The 19,110-nt window shown below is 43.0% G+C and overlaps 1 protein-coding gene and 1 long non-coding RNA gene across 40 annotated transcripts in view; one reads left to right on the forward strand and one right to left on the reverse strand.

The window, feature by feature from the left end:
• Nucleotides 1-3,629: 3,629 nt before the first annotated feature.
• LOC118507345 lies at nucleotides 3,630-5,244 on the reverse strand. Its single transcript, XR_004905628.1, has 2 exons — nucleotides 4,060-5,244; nucleotides 3,630-3,801 (listed from the first exon to the last, which is right to left on the reverse strand). It is a non-coding gene; the product is annotated as an uncharacterized LOC118507345 (long non-coding RNA).
• A 1,020-nt stretch (nucleotides 5,245-6,264) lies between these two features.
• Nucleotides 6,265-19,110, forward strand: part of LOC118507282 (single-stranded DNA-binding protein 3) — a 38,465-nt gene continuing 25,619 nt past the window's right edge. For 5 of the 39 annotated variants that reach the window (XM_036045623.1, XM_036045593.1, XM_036045628.1 and 2 more), the window contains exons 1-2: nucleotides 11,907-12,041; nucleotides 13,600-14,627. In XM_036045623.1, the coding sequence (XP_035901516.1) occupies nucleotides 14,572-14,627 (56 nt within the window). In that variant the 5' untranslated portion in view covers nucleotides 11,907-12,041; nucleotides 13,600-14,571. The other 34 variants (XM_036045626.1, XM_036045631.1, XM_036045625.1 and 31 more) reach the window with 29 other exon arrangements.

The raw sequence follows: 19,110 nt of genomic DNA on the forward strand, positions 1-19,110 counted from the left end.
TGTGTTGGTGTGGTACGATTTTTATCTTAATTATTCCCGTAATAAAAAAAAAAACGCGGAAAGATGAAGGTGGCAGCGTGCAGTGTGATAAAATGCTTTGCTTCAGCATTCGATCTACTCAATTTGCATACTTTAAATCATTTGTTTTGGATTCAAGCATTATTCGGTTGCCTAACCTTTCCGGAACTTTGCTGTTGCTAATTTATCTGACATTTTCTTTGTGACCTTTTAATTATTCAAAGTTGATAGATTTATACAAAAAACCTTTTTAGACCAGACATGTGGACGTTTAGAATTTTGGTTGAAGACGAATTCGCTTCTACAGCTAAGAACTTGTTTTTGGGGTGGGTGATTATCGCAGTCTGTGTGTTGAAGCTTCCACAATGGAAAATGTGTTGAAGATTTTGTTCTTCTTTTTTTAGACTTGAATCCCCCCCTCCCCTCCCTCTCACCCACCTTTTCCACCAACGATTATCCATCATTCCGCGCCGACCTTCGTGTGGCGATCCTCCTCGGCGTGCTGTTTCTTCCCTGCCTCGGAAACTGGTTGTTGATCGGGTGCATGTTTTTATACTGAAAACGCGCCCAAAAACCACCAAAAAGCTACCAAAATCTGCTTCCCGTCGCGGATGCTTTCGGACGCGGGAAGTCCGGGCACCAAGGTACATCTTTCTGCCAGTACTATGGCATCTTTAAGATCGGTTCAACCGGTGCGTATCGTTCTTTCCGTACTCCTCCCCCCCCCCCTCCCCCTCTACTGGTCACCAGTGCCGTAAGATAAATACCTCCACCGGTGGAGCTGCCGTCTCATCGCGCCACCGTTTTCTTCGCTTCCACCCGCTTTCGGTCCGTTCTTTCGTCAACGTTCGTCTTCTGTGTTTTAAAGAATCAACGCGCGCAGAGAACGAACAAGAACAAAAGGTAAGAGATGCGAGCACGACGAAATAAAAGAAAAGCTACAGTCGAATCTCCTCTGGAACCTCGGGTGTTCCCGGTTCCCCTGGTTCCCACCACCTTCCCGGTGTGTGTGTGTGTGCGTCCATCACTTGGAACAGGTTTTTCCGTTCAACATTCACCCAGCCTTTTCGACGACGACGGTGGCGAGCCAAGACGTGATCTGCGGAGACCTTGCTCGCTATGCATTCGATAGCATAAGCTGAGGATTTTGGCCGGCTTTGCAGAATGAAACTCCTACTCGCTTCCCCTAGCCTACGTGGCTGCTGCTGTGCAGTGCCTGGCCGGGTGGACTTGGCTGAGAGGGCTGCTAATCCACTGCTGAACCTGATGATGTTCAGTTTTGAGGTGTGATGATCAGTTTTCAATTCAGGCCGGAAAGTGGTTTGCTATAAGAATAACTTCACTTTCTTTCTGGTGGAGGGCCACTTTTTACATGATAAGAAATGTCAGTGATTTATGTCCAATAAATACGGTTTGAAAATTTCACCAACTTACTAAAGAGCTTATCTTCTTCATAATCGATTAAAACATACTAAAAAGTTATCGAAAGGCTGACTAAATATCACTAGAAAAGAAACATTGAGTGTGGTCAGGGATATGGCATCGTAAATTTATTAACGAATTTATGGATAGAAGGGTGAAAATGGAATATCACCAAATTTCACGAAGAAACTGAAGTCCTACTATTTTTGGTGTTGAAAATGCATGATAAACAATTATGTTTAGTAAAAAGGAGAAACACTTTTTAAACTCAGTATTTAAGCTAACAAATTAAAAAAAAAAACAAACAATGCTACAGTAAACCGTAATAGAAGAGGAATGATAAGAAATAAGTAGAATGCATGGAGATATAAAAAAGGAATAAAAGTGTATAGCAAACATGAAAATAAAACAGAAAAAAATGGTAAAACGTTCAGTTAAATTGAAGAAAAAAAAATAGGATAATGATACTTTAGTGGGTTAGATGTATCAATTTTTGGTCCCCCTCTTCACATTCAAAACATTACAGTGTTTATCAGGTCATAAGACAGGGGTCGCCTCGTTTAACACAATAGCTAATTTTTAATATATATTACAAAAACATATATCTAACAGCACAATGTTTTCAACTTAGAAACTATTCATTAACTTGTTTTGTGACCTAAGAAATATTTATTTTTCATTTTAATTATGAATAAGGGCCAGACTGTGTTGACATTATTCGAATTTTTTATGTAAATATTCGATTTAACTTTTTGTCCTATGTACATTTTACGTAAAGTGGTTTACAGAGCATTATTTATCACAAAGCCTTATATTATCAAGTATAAAATTAAGTTTTACAACCATTTTTAACAACGAAAAAATTTGGATGGCGTGCATGTAAAATATAGCCCCAAATTTATAAATTAAAAATTATCTGGGAAAAGGTATCGATATTGATGGATTAAGGCATGTTTTTAGAATACAACTATCTGAATGAATATACCAACAATTTACCAACTTCTTGTTGCTAGCGTCAATCGAAAATAGCGTTTCGCGCCAAAAGCCTTTTGCACGCTGTCATTCTCTGAACTAGCGTCGAATATACCACTGTTAATTATTGGCTGTTTTTAATTAAATTATTTTCATTAACTTTTCATCCCTGCTGTATTAGTTTCGTTATGAAAATCTAAAACGTTCAAATACTTGTTCAATTTTCACTTAAAAACTAGATAGAATTAGTAAAGAACAAATATAATGTGAAAAAATGTTAACAACAAACAAGAAATTAAATGTGAAAGAGCTAGTATTGGACGTTTCAGGTTTAATCAGCATCAACTAGTACCAAATCGAGTAATATAAACATGATTAGTATGCCATACTCGAAGCTCTACTTTAAATGTTCTATAAGTTTTTTTGATAATGCACTTTTGTTATAAAATAAGTTTAAACCTCTAGCCACAGCTAAAGCACCTATATCTGATTCAAAGAATCTCTCTTTAAAGTCGTCCAAAACTACTAATCCTCGTTAATTGAAGCATAAATCTACGTACAATATGCATCTCTTTGCTCCTTTTGCAAACTTCGCACAAGAAATAAAGCTTGAACGCTTAGTAAACAAAGAACTATCATCCCCCCCGCAGGTCTTCAACATTTGCCTTTTCCCAAACAAAAAATGGTATAAAATTGTTATCGTTAGTACTATATTTTTCAAACATTGCTCCACGCTGCCAGGGAGCTGCCGTTGGGGAACTTGGCTAGAAATGTGCCAAAATATCTCTCACTCTTTCTCTCCAGCAGAGCCTGGTCTTCTGTGTCAAGGAGCGTTCTGCGACAACGTGGGGATCTCCACCGTATTTGCCAGTAGAGAGTACTTAAGACAGGGTAACGTCAGGGGGGGCACGTGTGTGTTCTACCGCCGGTTGCCGAGCTTCTGTGTATCAGGTTCGGCCCTGGAGTAGTACATACGGATGGCGGGCACCCCGGCACCCTCTTGTGACGATCGTTCGCGTTCTGGGCAGTCCCGGCGAGTCTCATCAGACGAAGGCACCACCACCCACTCGCACACAGGCTATGTACTGCAGATTGCCTCGTTCGTTGTTTTTATGCTTGTTTTACTTTGTTTCCTTCAAATGTTTCTCTCGCAATCTCTCGCGGCTGGAAAGGTTTTTTTTTCTGTGTGCTGCTTGCTTCCGTTTTGTTTTTTTTTTTCGAAACTTCTTCTTCTTGCTTCCCTTTCCATGGTACCTTTGTGGTACCTTGTGCCATCATTGTCGCGCACGGTCGCTTGTTCCGATTTGCGAAGGTCTTCTGTTGTTGGAGTGAGGCTGCCGATGGTGCTTCTGCTGGATCGCGCAGCCTGCGTACACACCGGTAACAAGACTGAGCGACAGCAGAAAAAAATGCAAACACACACACACACACATAAATGCCGCGACGACGCAAATCGAGAGGAAATGGACCAGACGCGGCCTCGGACTTGCCATGCCACCACCCGCGATGGCCCGGTCTTTCCCCGTTAGCCATGCGGAACGCGACGAAGTTTGCAAAAAAAAACCACGAGGCAAAAGTATAAGAGGAAGAAGATGAAGGGGGGGGGGAAATGGCACAGAATGACCCCCAAATGAAAAGAAACTTTACCGTCGGTTTCCTGCTGCTCCTTGCGCATGCTGCTTCCGCCACGCGCGATAGATGCCGTTTGATCGTTTGTTGGTGGATGGCGGGTTTTTTTTTGTCTTCCCTCGTCAGCTTGAACATGTTTCTTATTGGGAAACTAGCGAGATAAAAGTAGTAATTCAGTAAACAGAATCAAAGTTCGTGGAACTAATAACAAACTAGCAAGTTTAACTAGACTGTGTCTCTAAGAAAAATCGAGTGATCTAGATGGTAGCGGTTCCGGCTTTGACATGGGAAGACTAGGTATCGAATCTTATTTAAATCACAACCAGAACTGTCTATCGAGCTACGTAGTATAAGTATATCTAGTAAGCCATTTTAAAGGGCATCCTAGTGGTATAGCAGGCAGCAGCGCCAGTTATTACTACGACGGGAATACTATAGGATCCCGTCCGGATCGTCTTCAGTGCAACGGTCAAACTATTTAACTATGGGTAGATCCAGTCAGAGAAGCCAATATTAGTAGTGTAAAGATTAGTAGTATCATTTTTTAATTCTCAATCCATTACATCGCTGGCGTGACCCAACAGAACAGACCAAGAAGAAGAGGAAGACAGAGATTTATTTTTTAAGTCAATGTTTAGCAGTTTTACTATAGTAGTATGGTATGATTTTTTACGTCAAAAAAGCCCCAAAGAAAATGTGGGGCGACGGACAAATCTTAGACATGGACTCTGTTCAAAATTACCCTCTTAACCACGTTTGAGAGGAAGATGCTTGGAAGGATTTTTTTACCAGGTATGTAGACCCATGTAGACCAGGGCCGGTAGCCGTTACAATGAAAAGTGTACGGGAAGGCGGTCAGGATGGGATTTGAACCCCGGTCCTGTCGCGTGAAGACCGGCGACGCTGGGTGACGGGTACCATTCTCATGACGTATTCATCACACATAAGGGAGCCCGGCGTATCTAATACACAATGGAAAACTCTTCCAACTTGCCAAGAGCATTAAGCATGACTAAACTAAAAAAGTATAATGTTAAAAAAACAAAAATTGATTTGATTTATTAACTTTTTTTCAAACTATTAAAAAAATATAAAAAAGTTAAAAAATTATGAAAATTAAGTATTTGGATTAATTTTCAATAAAAAAAAACAGATAAAAAACCAGCTAAATTGATTTACTAACCTGAAAGGAACGAAAAAATAAGATAAACACAAGTGAAAAACAGAAAATTTTCTAAAAAAAAATCCAAACGCGAGTTATTCTTTTGCAGCTATTGTTAAAAGAACCACAAGTAAAATATAAATTAAAGTTAAAATTCATTGTCATTTTTCTATAAATTTTTAAAAACAAATTCAAATTCATATAACTGCAATGCAATGTAATTGAAAGAAAAAGAGAATTACCCGACATAAAATGCATAGGAAAAAATCAATTTTGTGCATGTTTCTAAATACAAACAAAAGATGGTAATTTTATCAACTATATTATAACAAAGTTTTCAAAAACAAAGGGCCAGAGCTCTAGGGGATTTGGGCGCTGGAAATAGCGAGCACATACCACTTTTTATGCGTTTTTTAGCCGGCATCCATCCATCTCTCCCTCTCTCTCTCCTACGCGCTCTATTTCTCCTTTCTCTCCTTCGCACTCACTGTGCTCGTTTTGATTCGCTCCGTCTCGTTCTATCGGGCAGCAGCATCCCATCGTACATAAAGATGCGTGTATCATCATGTACGCCAAGCGAACACAACACAACAAAAAAGAATCCCACCCCTTATGTACCTGCCAACGCACACAACCACAACAAATATCATTACTCTTCATCTTTTTCCTTTTCTCCCAATCATTCTCGCTCTATCGGTTCACCCGTGGGTTCTTCCTCTTTTAACAGTTCTTCTTCCTCTTTTGTTTCGCTGCACAGTATCTCCAACAACGTGTCATTCTTTCTCGCTAGCAATCGCGTTCCCTCTCTCTCTCTCTCTCTCGCACTACTAACGTCAGATTGTACCAATGTTTTTTTTTGCGATGGAAAACCGCGCGGTGCTCTTTCGCGGTGTGTGCGTGCACGCGTATTTTTTGTGTTCGTTCTCTTGCTGACTATTATTGATATAATAATTATGACGCTCGTTATCATACTGGTGTAGGAGTAGCAAAAGAGGTTTTTTTATGGCATTTGTTCGTTCGGGTTGTGGTTAACAAAATCGCCTCTAGAACTAAACGCAACGAGAAGGTTTTACACATTTCGGTAAGCAACCAAAAACCACCAACACACACATACAACTGTCGTTTCTCTGGTGTGCTCTTCCGATTGAAATGTGTTCCCATCGGAAGAACACTCATCGGCGTTGTGGGAGTATTGCGGGCGCGAGCGAGATGAGCGACACCGACCGTGCATATGTGTTGGTGCATATCGTTCACGCAGCCAGCCATAGCCATAGCCAAAAGAAAGGAACGGCAAGAAAGAAACATCACAGTGTGGCAGGAAAAATGCCTTGCCCAACAATCGGAAGAAGTGAAAATCGGCCGGAGACCTGTGTGGGAGGAGTGGAAGGGAGGAAGGGGGTGGGAAGGGATCCCTGGGGGCGGGTGGACAAAAGTGCCAGTGTGCTTATGTATTTCCATTTTGTGCACACAATGAAAATGCGTGCAATGTTGGTCGGCTGGTCGGCTGGCGGGCTAGTTGTTTTGGTTGTGTTTTATTTTTACCTCACTTTTTGACTGAACTCATCTTTTTTTGTTTTACAGTGTTAAAAAATATAATTGAAAAAATGCTATAAGAGTTAAGTTGCACTTGAACAGGGGAAACTCGGTATGGGTGAAAGCATTTAATAAAGTGTGAAAAGTTTGGTACGTTGATGCATTTAAAACGAAAACCGAAATTCAGAATAGAGAAACAATCAAACAGAACATATAAAAATATTAAAGAGAATTTTTTTATTAAAAACCTATAAATAATAAAAAAATATTCAGATTTAAATATGAAAAAGAAAACAAACTAGAGCAAGCGAAGTAAACGAGATAAACGCAGTATGCAGAACGAATGAATGATATGGAAGAGTAGATAAAAATGCAATTTTGTATCACATTGGAAAGCTCGACGGGCGATACATCAAACCGGCACAAAAGTTGCCAATTGGAGCAATGAGGCAAGTTGTAGCCCCATTCCTAGCCAACCTAGACCAAACTTCAGTGCGGTTTTTACATGAAACTTTCCTTATCAAAACCCTTCACGGGGTTCCGGCTGGCCCCATATGTCACGCTCCGGGCATGTTTACATGCCAAACTTCGTTCGAAACATCCAGAAAGTTCAGAAAATGCCTTCCGCGAAATAGGAGTGCTACAGTGCTTTAAACTTCCAGGAAAAGAACTGTAGGAACCTTCCCTTAACATACACACCCCATTGGCCATCCACCCTTACTAATCCACCTGTTCGAGAGAGGAAAGTGGCGAGCAGCATTGTGGATAGATAAGCAGATAAACGCAGTCCGCAGCAGGCTTAAAATACGCACACACACACACCCCCCTTACAGGAAAGCATCGTTCGGAAGGAACAGTAGAGAACGAACCGACCGCACATTTGTTCTGTTGTGCATGCAGCTTTATGTATCGATCCCTTTTTATATACAACCGAACCTGGGCCGCAAAAGGCTCTCCCGCGTCTGTGTCCTTCTGTGAGCGCCCGCCAGAACGTGCGTTTTACAGATGTTTATGCTCCTCGGACTGGGGCTTTCTTGTTGTTGTCATTTCTGGGGGGAATTCTTTGATCGTGGTCATCCGTCTTTGATGATCATGCTTTGGTAGAGTTGGTTTGCGTCTCTATCGAAATGAGTACTGGGGCAAGTGATTTTCTCCGCACCGGGGGTATCACCCATTTGAAGGATTTGGGGATAAGAATTCAAATTTATTATATCTTGTCATTTTTATGTTATTCTCCATAAAAAAAACCCCAAAATGTATTTTTTTTTGCTATTTAGAAAATTTTTAGAAAAACTTTCTAGAAAATAGACGACCAAAATTAAAATTGAAACTAAGCAAAAACGTGAAAATAGAACAAGAAAGCAAAATATTTCAAAAAGAAATAAAAAATATAAATACGATATGAATCCTAACAATAGAATTAAAAAAAAATAATGCAAAATAATGTTTTTTTAAGAAAAGAAAACAACCAAGTGAGCAAATCCATGCTGAAGCAGACTCGTTTGAACAATTTAATTTGTCCGATTTTCTGTCAAAGTCCTCCTTTCTATTGCTTCTAGTAGTACAACATCCCGAGCAAGCCATGCTAATGCACGCACAGTTGCCGTTGGTGATATTTGCTTTGCTCTTCTGCCTCACCCCTGTGGCTCATCGCCTCGCTCGCTCACTCTCCGCAGGTAGTACCAGCGCATTGTCACGCGCACCCCTGGTCACTACCCTGTTTTTCCTACCCCCTTTTCGGCAATTGTCATTAGCCGGGCGTCTGTGTGTTGGTGTTGGTGTGATGCTCGCATTTGTAGCAATTTTTATATATTCATGTTGGCCCCTCATCTCCCTCTCCCAGCACGTATATTTGCCCGCGCATCATCATCATAGTCATCATCATCACCACCGGCCACCACTACCGTCAACGTCATTGCCTGGTCTCGTGTACCTTGAACGGGAAAAAATACGGAAATACGTCCCTTTCCTGCCATCTGCCCCTAACGAAAACCAACCCTTATTTCTGCTCTAGAGCGTGTATGTGTAGTGGTACACGTACCCGTGTTTAATAGCTCGTACTGTGTACGATGAGGCGGTCAAATGCATGGTAGCTCGCGCGTGTGTGTGTCAGACAGGGTAAGGAAAAGTGTGGATTTTTTTTATCTTTTCCTTCTCGCCTGCCATCGCGCCTGCTGTTTTTCCACCCGTGATATGGGTAAAATTCTTGTAGCCACCTTGTCTCTCCTTCTCCTTCGCACACCCATACACATACATGCTAAACATTATGAGCTGCACGGCATGGCAAAAACAGAGGGAAAAAAGCACCGTACACCAACAGCTCAGTGTTTAGAACGGCACGCATACCAACATATCGGTGTGGCAGCTCCTCTCGATCAATTTTTCTCATCTTCTCTCTGGGGTCGTTTGCTTTCTTTTGGATTTTTCTACAGCAGATCCGGGATTTTTCGGTTTCTCGCCGGCACCCTCTCGGGCACAGCGTGTTTTTTTTTCTATCTTTTACAACACACGTTTATATTTACCACATACCACAGCGAGACTATGTGTGCAAGCGTAATACATACAATTGTGTTCAAGAATATGGCAAACGTGTCTAGCGTTTTGGGGATTCCCATCGATGTTTATGGTCGTGTTTGATTCTGCTATCAAATTAATTTTTTTTAAGTGTATAGAGCGATTACACATCATTCGTCTCTAACTGTCTGGCCATTTAAACGATTTAAATCCGCTCTACAAAATGAGTTGTTTGGTGTTATCCTCACGATCTGTTCTACTCGATTTTGTACTGTTGAAGTCGTGGGGTTTCCTTTATTTTCAAACAAAGTGATCAAAATTTCCATAGAATGTTGAGTATTCCGTTTCAATTTAACTTTTAAAAATCTGTAACAAAGTTTAGGCTATAATTGAGGAAGTTTTCAATTGCAAAGTTTTGTAAGAAATCTTCTTCAAACATTTACCAACTTATTAACAAATTTTAGTTAGCAGTTGTCGAATTCCGATTCTTCAAATGAATAACGTAATTTATTTTTAAGTAATGTAAGTATTTTTTTTTTCGTTCACTGCTACCAACTCGTACATCACTGTACGTGTTCCCTTCATCCCCTTCATTCGCATAGCTTCATCGCTGTTTTGTCTTCCTTTGCTTCTTCCGTGCAGCTTGTCCGTGCACATAATGTACACATAAAGCGCTACTGCGGCGTTGTGTGCGTGCGCGAGATTAATCGTCACACGCAGTGGAAGCGCAGCAGCAACATGTAATGAAGAAAAATGTCCATGAAATATATTGGGGAAGAAAAAAAAATTCCAGCTCCAAGCATGAAATCCATCCAAGCATCCATCGCCACCGGTGTAGTGTTGGTGCGTACTCTCTTGGAGTTTGTGGCTGAAACATTCGCTCGAGATGGCGTTTGTATGCGTGCGGAACAATAAAAGCGCATGATTGGTGTAGGAGGTTTGCTCGTGATGCAATCGCACAACTACAACTACTGCTGCTACGCGCTGCCACTACAGGTTGGTAACAATAGGGAAAAGCGATTTGTCGAAACAGTTGCGAGCAGAGCGCATAAAGTGCGAACGTAAGCGCGGTACATGAACGTATGCTAGTGTTGAGAAGGCGAAAGGCAGTTGGCGAGTGTGAACTAGCGCGTCGGTGGAAGGTGGGAGGGAAGACTGAGGGTGGGTGATGTGGAGTAAATAACACGCACGGTGGAAACTACCCTCGCGGAGTCGTTGTTGACGCCTGAAAATCAGTGAAATTCTATTAATTTACAGTCCCCCACACACACACGCACTCGTTGTAATGAGGCTAAGAGGTAAATATGTCACGCACACACGTGTGCACCCGTCCGGATCGAAGGTTTTATGCACGTGTGCGTTCAACATCATGGATAGCTAGATGGCTTTTGCCATCACCTTTCTGTGCGCTGTACATTCATGCAATAGCTTTCGGAGTCTGCTGAGACAGAGAGAGAGAGAGAGAGAATGCGTGCTATGTTGTGATGTGAAAACATATTACGAAAAACAATACACGTTTTTAAAGTAAAACAATAACTAGGGTAGGTTGGAAAAGCCTTTTCCCTTAAAATTTAGTATCAGCAAGGTTGGATGCGGGACAAAATCGGCCGAAGAAAATGTTTTGATCTGTCACATTGAGGCCGGTCTTTCGAAGGGTTTGAAATGTGTGCGTGTAGCATGCGTTCCCGGGCTCAGGGTTGTCAAACTCGAAAGGTGGTAAATCGTGTAACGGTTGTAATGTTTTTTTAAAATGTTTTTTCATGGTTCATTGTTGAATTAAAAAGATTTTTTGACAAATTTTGCACTCCAAATTGTTGGATAAATAAAATTTCTTCGCCCCTCCTTTTGACAGAGAATACCATGCTTACCGTGTGATAGTAGCAAAGGAATAATTCGACTTTTCCATAATAATATAATGATAGTGATATAATGTAAATAGGTCGAGCCGGATTCATTTTTCTCCTCCATATTAACTTCTGTCAAATCGCTTTGACGTGTAATGTAATAACACCAGGGTACATGAAGCGAGATATCAAAGCCACCATCACACACAAACACAAAGCAAGTGACAGAAAAGAGAAAGAGAGAGAGAGAGAGAGAGAGAGAGAGAGAGAGAGAGAGAGAGAGAGAGAGAGAGAGAGAGAGTTACAGGGAGGCCAACATTTTCGGCGATTTCAGTTTGAGGTTTTCACAGGAATTCGCACGTAAAAATCTCATATAAAGTTATGTAAGAATTAGCAAACTCTGCTACTTTTGGTACTGCGACCTCGGAAGGTTTTGGTCTATCACTTCTAATTTCCTTGACTTGATACTCGTTTCTATTTTTTTTAAAGATGGTACAAAACTGGACCTAATAGGATGGTACAAAACTGGACCTAAACCTAATCGTTCAAGTAGACATGCAGCGATTTTCTCGAGCGAGATTATCGCACTGAGCTCTCGACCAAGTAGTCCATACTTAAAAAATAGCTCTTCCTAGCAAACAAAATCGCAGTAGATAAGTTTTGTGCCATGTTTTTATCAATTAAAAATTAACCGTTCTTCCCATTCGAATCCAACCATCTATTCCATGCGCACGTAGGAATTAGTTGCGCCGGGTAGATGTAACGTGTGTGACAGGCCTGCCATTAACCACCATGCCCGGATACAGGTAGAGAACAGGCGTCAAGAGCACAAGGCAACGGTGGCGGTGATAGTGTTCGTGCGCCGAATCGAAGCTTCCTGACACACTCGCATCACAACGACGGAAGTGAGCAGAAGTATCTTGTCGTCGTCCAGCAGCAGCAGCACGGTGTGTGAAAGAGCGACGTCCAGCTGCGTTTTTATCGGCGGGATCGGGTTATGCTCCGTGTGTCCGAGGATCTGCCGATTTTCCCTGACTTTTCCGAGCGTTGATGATGAGCTGACTATTGTGTGTGGAAAGCCAAAGTGAGCTGCATTTCAGTGCGTTCGTGTGCGGTGTGTGGTTTTTGGGGCATTTTCTTTTTTTACCATGGGTGTGTGTGCGCGCGCCATGGGCCAGGAGTGTGTCTTTGATGGAAACCTGTACTAGAAAGGGTGGAAATTTGTAAGCGACACAAGCAAGTGTCCCATGCGTGTGGTGTGAAATTTGTTCGTTCGTTGTGTGCCATGCTGATGAACGGTGGTGTGTAGGGACTACTCGGATGTAGTTCTCCTATCAAGTGTTGCGAGGGAAGAATCTCGATGTGTGTGGCGAACATGGTGCTCCAAGTGACTCTCGGAAACGGCTCATCATCGGTGAAACATAGTTATCGTTGGAACCCGACGTTCTATATTGTCGTCTCATCGTAATTCTTGTCCCGAACGACAACGCACAGCGCGCAGGCATAGGCCGCCTTCAACACATTTTTCCTGCATGTGTGTATTTGCACTCTGACGCACAGTGAGAAGCGAAAAAATGTTCCACGATTGCAGTACTGTTCAACATTTTCGTTTCGTTTTTTTTTCTTGACGTTGGTGGTGTATGTATGAAAAAGAAAAGAACTAATGGAGAGCACGGCGAACACACCATCATCATCATCATCATCATCGTGATCTCGGTGGAAAAAGGTCCCGTAGACTGCGTTTCCCTTTTTCCTTCGACGCTCTCTTTACCGCGATTTATTGCTCTCTCGCTCGCTCTCACGCACACGTCGCGCCGCGTACGCACACGAAGGGCGATGCACATACGAAGGGAGATGGTTATGAGTGTGTGTGTGTGTGTGTGTGTGTGTGTGTGTGTGCGCGCGCGCTCGCTCGCTCGCTTGCCGTGTAAGCGGTAATTATTATCAACAATTAGGTTGGATGCACCAACACAAACGCTCACCATGGTAACAACAAAACACCGTCAACAGACACAAACACACTATACGCGACGGGGTACGCGAAGCGAAGCGCGATGGTGTACCCTAGCAGCCATTATTACCATTTTTTTTTCTTCTTGCCCTACGCTGCGTACCCTTCCAACTTTGCCGTGCGTGTGTGCGTGAGAGCGTCTTTCAGCGAGCGAGATAATCGCGCTCGCTGTCCCCGCGGTGTATGGAGTACTGCGTGTGTGTGTGCGCGCATTTTTTTTTGTTGCCTCGGTTGCCTCTGTGTGACTTTTGTTATTTGGGAGGGTTTTTTGCTTTGGTAAACGCACTGGGAAAAGGTATTGGAATTTTAGGTGCAACCTGACGTCCGATTCATGTACAGCGCAATTGACGCGTTTTTTTGCGTTGTTGTTGTTGTTGCTGGGTGAAATTCTACAGAAAGCATGAATTGGTTGCTTATCAAAAGCACGCGCCTATGTTTAATTACCGAGTATGCTTTCACTCGCAAAAATATTTAATAAATCTCTCTCATTTCAGAACAGAACCGCAGCTGGCTCGATTGACGCGTTTCGGCGCTCGATGAGACATAAGTGTTTTTGTGTGTGTTTGTGATAGAGTGTGTGGGTGAAAATTGTTAATAGAAGATTTTTGTGAAATTTTACCCGCAACTAATTGTGCGTTAAACAATCGGCGGCAAACCAAACCTACCTACTGCTTTACGCTACGGTGCAACATCACCCGGCTCACACCGATGTGAGCGTGTGTGCGTGCGTGGTTGTTGAATGTGTGTAAAAAAATCGAAAAAAGAAAATCAACCCATTGTGGTATCTTCGTGATCTTCTTACTTTTGGGTGCGTGTGACCACCGCATATTGATCACATTTACCATTTTATCCTGGGACGCATATTGCGTGAGTGTATTTTTCTATCGTCGTCCTAGTGCCCGTGCGTGTGTGTGGGTGAAAACGTGATTTTGTTACCGTGAGCACAGCAGCCGGAGAATAACTCCACCCTCAACGTCATCTGGCGGCGTCTGTTGGCCACGGATCTAGTCCGGGAGTGACGAGCGCGCCCAGCTGATCGAGGCGAGTACAGTGTGAGGCGGTGTGGCCGGCCAGGCATTCCTCGCACGGTTGAGGATCAATTTTTGCCGGGTTGCGTTTTTTTTGCGGGCCACATGAACGTGTGCTGCCTGCGATACTGCTTTGCGCGGGCGTGCGTGTATTTGTGAGTCGGTTGTGTGATCGAAGAGCTAAAGCGAAAGGGGAAGTGAGTGAGTGAGTGAGCGCGAGAAGGCAGGGGAACGATCCGCGTCTGGGCCAAAGCACCACGCATCGCTGCAGGTGCATCGGCTAATTATTGGTGGAAGCGGTTTTTGTTTCGTCTGCTGCTACCGACCGAATCGGCATCGTAAAAAGGAAATACAGAAGGCACTGTTTGGAGCCACCTCGACACTTCGAAAGGAGGAAACCTACACGGACCGCCAGTGCGCCAGCGAGTGTGGGTGAAGATGTATGCAAAAGGCAAAGGGACAGCGGTGCCGTCAGATGCACAAGCTAGGGAAAAGTAAGTATTGTTAATGAGAGTCCATGATAAGACATTTTTTCCCCAGTTATATTTCTTCAGATTGATGGAAAATGGAAGGAGAATTTGAAAAACTCGTATATCGAATCCTTCTCAGAAAGTCATTAGTTTTGTCTATTTAGAACTGCGTAAAAAAGTTTGACATTTTTCGAAAAATTACAGGAAAAATTGATCAGATCGATATCCTACAAGTCCAGACCAGCCTTTGGCTATGCTGAGCTCCGCATACAGTTAATTGATCAACTTTGAATTTCGCTAGGCAGAGCGATACTGACAGCTGTTGATAAAACGGGACCATGGAAAACATGTAAAATGGTCTTATTAGGCAAAATTGCCTGGATCGACAGTCGTTCAACACTGCAATGTATGGTCTAACTTTGCCTATAATGCTGAAGACAGAATTAATAGATCACTTTCCATCGTCCTGTTTAAAGTCAGTACATCAGTACATCAGCCTGAATTTGACCATTGGCAGACCAATGATTAGTCTGTCTGTAAGAAGTCGGTAAGAATTGCTGAACAAATAGAGTATTAAAATTGGATCTGTTGGTTATTGGTTAATTGGTTGAAATAAATAATCGTGCATGAGTTTTGTGTACTTCTTTTGAGCCTTCAAACACGTAAAATGAGTTCTTTTTTGAGACGTGCGAAATGTGCGTCCTAAACTGGGATTTCCTTAAAAAATAAAGAGATAATAAAGAAGGATCCATTAGCCCAGTTGTTGAGGTGCCGGTCTTGTACGCTGCCGAATGACGTCTCGAATCCCATCCAGACGGTTGTACTGTTAGCAGGACTGACTATTCAGCGAACGTTATGATAAAGTCATGGAAGTCAAAAATTGGCATATTAAGTACATTTTAGGGTTCTAAATTAGAACCTCTAAATTAGAACTTCTAATGACAAATACGAAGTCTTCAATCATTCAGATTCAGATTTTTAACCTTATCTGGGTTTAGATGGGACAGTAGCGTTGGACACGGCAGGATAAGGGTTCAAATTTCATCTGGGCCGTTCCCCCATAGGGAGGACTGACTATCCAAGTAAGCGGTATTAACAAGTCTAGTAAGCCAGAAATGGCATGCATAACCTTAAGAGGTCGTTAGGCCACGAAAGAAGAGGTTTAGAAATCTAAAAGAGTTACGAGTAAAGATTTTAAACACATAGACGACTCTTCAGGCCGATTGCAATGGCTCAAAAGAGTTCATCTTTCAACTTCTTTTTCATGAAAAAACCAGCCTTAGCAATACGGCCCGGCCGTTCTTTACGAAAAAAAAGTGCTAGCCATGTTGAAAAACTAAGTCAATTTTTATTTTCAAGGCGCACGCACTTCATCGGTGATCTTTGATCATAAGATTCTTTTGCTCAAAAGAACCTTTTGAGGACCAATCCTAAGATGGTGTTAAACTGGTCTTAGTCTAGGTCTTAGAATCAGGTCTTAGGTCTTAGATCAAGTCCAGGAGAAACCTGTTATTTTTTACTAAATTTTTAAATAATGCTACTAATTTAGTATTTGATCATATAACTTCTTCAATGGTCATTCTTCTTCTTAAGATCATTACTATTGCTAAAATTCCCTCCTATCGATGACTTTCATATCTGTCATTAGCTGTGAGTATGATGGCTTTCGAAACCTTTGCTCTCCTTGTTACTAATGCATTCTCCACCAGGGACACGGCATTGTGGCACAAAAAGCATCCAAAGAATAGGGAAACTTTGAATCTGGCAAAGAGGAATCGCACGGCAGCACACTACTCCATCGTCCAAGTACGCATATTCGTCAACCTTGAACGTCTGGTTGGTTTTCGATCTCTTGTTCTTTGTCTGCCCCTTGTTTCGGCCACACGGAGCAATACACGTCCTAAGGGCGCACCATGAATGCTGTACGATTTGTTTCGCGATCATCACTGGTACTGGTCATCGACAAAAAGCAGGGGGGGATCTACAAAGTCGCACAATGTACTTATTGGGCCCTAAAGTAGCTTATACCATCATCATGTTTGATAAAAGTCGTATAAGTCGTCATAAGCGGCTGATGCCAATATCGGCTGTTCCACACACGTGTTAAGATCACGAGAATTGTGGGCCAGCCGTCATTTAATGTTGAACAAAATATAATACCCCGGTCGATGTATGATGCTCAATTTTAGCTAAATCATAATCAGAAGCGTATATATCTTTCTTGCCTATATATTCTTAAGACCAGCATTGTATCATATGCGCTATTGGCGCCAAAGCAGAAACACGTTCCTGGGCAGCAGTACTAGTGCCACGGTTTAGTAGCTGGGGCTGTTGTGTGCATTGCATTGTATCCCTGGACGTCCTATAAATATCCGTACTTTTCTTTCTGCCTCGTTCGTTGTGTTACTTTTCTGCCTCCTTCGGCCAACCGTCCACTGCCGGTTGCAAAAAGTTATGACGTCGTAGTCAGAGTCGGGTAGCGGGGGTTTATTTTTTTTTGTTTTGCTGGGAAGAAGCAGACAGCGCTCAGCAACCTCACGGAAACTTGACGATTCTCTTGGCTCCGATTTTTGTTGCCGAAGGAATTTCCCTCGTGAACCGCTGCTTTTTTGCCGCTTTTCTTCCAAGCAAGGCGATGGTGAAGGTGGCATGGCTGTTGTGTAACGGTCATGAGCCTACCTCGCCCATTTGGCCCTCCCCCTCTGGCTTCGCCGCTCTGTCACCAATAGTTCCGAATGTGTTCCAACACGTTTCGCGAACTCCGTTGGAGAGAAGGTTGCCGTATTTCATGCGTGTGTTTTGTAACAACGACGGTCGTCGTTTGCCATCCAAAAGTCATCATTCGGTCACCGTACAGCACGGATCGTGTGGGGGACGGAGAGGGGGGTTGGTTATCCTTGGCGACCGCACCACTGCACGGGGCTTAGAAAGGCGTTTGTTTACATCGCGAAGAAAAAACCAACCCCCTTTGGTGTGAGAAGGCACACTTGTCTCTTGCCGATGATATGACGCAGAGGACGCACGACGACGATGATGACGATGGGCGGCGTGCGCAGGGTCCGTGTGCTGTGCACGGGTGAACCACCCCACCGTTGCAACATTCGCTCCCAGACGCAATACCGTACCGACGGAGGACCAATCATATATTGCTTTCGAATGTGCTCGATTATTCGGTCCTCCCGCGACCAACGTGCGACCGTACTGTATGAGCAGCTAGCGAAGCGGCAGCAGCATAGTCACGGAATACATTGGCCGATTCTCGATCGATAAACAAACGTCCCAAACTGACGACGTGCTTCGAGGTCGTACGGCTTGTGGCAACTCTGCACCGTGTGGCGAAGTCTTTTCCAGTCCAGTCCACAAGCGCATTCGGTCGCCGTAACTTGTAGGATTTGGGTGTCTGTCTGATCTTATTTCTTCTTTTAAAGACAATGAGCTTATTTTTTGTGGCATTTTTAGAAATAATTGTAATGTGAGGGTCCTCTTTTTCATATATTTATAAATTTTTTGACAGTTCCTCATTGAAAAACTTGGACTGGATTTTAAATATTACTATCAATTCATGATTTTAACCTATACGAATGATTGTGTCCTAAATGATCATCACTGGAATATCACAATTCATTGAGTCTTTCAATTTGTATTAACTCGATCCTTACACATGTTATTAGCTAAGTAAATACTTGGACAAAATCCAGCTCATGTCAGTAAATTTGAGCGCATCAATGGATATCAAAGAATCGGGGATCCTAATCCTCGCGCTACGGCAGCGATACTCGGCATGGCATTCATTAAAACGAATCTCCAAAAGAAAGCAGTCGAAAATGATTCATTTTCGTTGCAGTAGTAAAAAGGGTACGAAATGAGCCCTGGTTTGATGGATCGATTGCAGATTGACCACACGGTACGACGAGCATAACCGGCCCTCCCGAGCGTGCAGTGGTCCTTACCCGTGATCGAATCTCAACCACTCGTGCTGCTGCTGCTGCTGCTGCACCAGCATATTTTTGTCCATCCAAAGAAATCTGATTGTACGCCGAGTTATGTATGCCGATTTCCTGTGCGTTGTTGAATAACCTTCCCACGTAGGAAGTGTCAACCAGTCAGCAGATAGATAGGGATTGCTGACGATGACGATGATGATGGCACACGAATCAAACAGTGTTTCGGGTGGGTGGAATGAGTTCGCCAGCTACAACTTTCTCTCTGCCAGCTCTTTGATGATGGTGAGAGAGTGGCATTAGTCGGTGGTAGTCAGTACGGTAGAGAGTCCTCGTTGAAAAACTATGTCGAAGGAACTCATTTCGCGCGATAGAGTTGAGCAACGTCACCTGCAGGACGACGGCTGCCACCGTGTGTTGTTTGCTACTCATATTCTCACCCAGGGCCAGTGAGTGAGTGACTGAGGAGGGATACATAAATTATGCTGTAACTATCTTCTTCTCCTCCCTTATGTGCGTCGCCGGGTCGAATGTATCGCAATGAGTCGAAGGAACGTGGTGGAAGG

This window comes from Anopheles stephensi, chromosome 2 (assembly GCF_013141755.1).
Source record: "Anopheles stephensi strain Indian chromosome 2, UCI_ANSTEP_V1.0, whole genome shotgun sequence".
Lineage (NCBI taxonomy): Eukaryota > Metazoa > Arthropoda > Insecta > Diptera > Culicidae > Anopheles > Anopheles stephensi.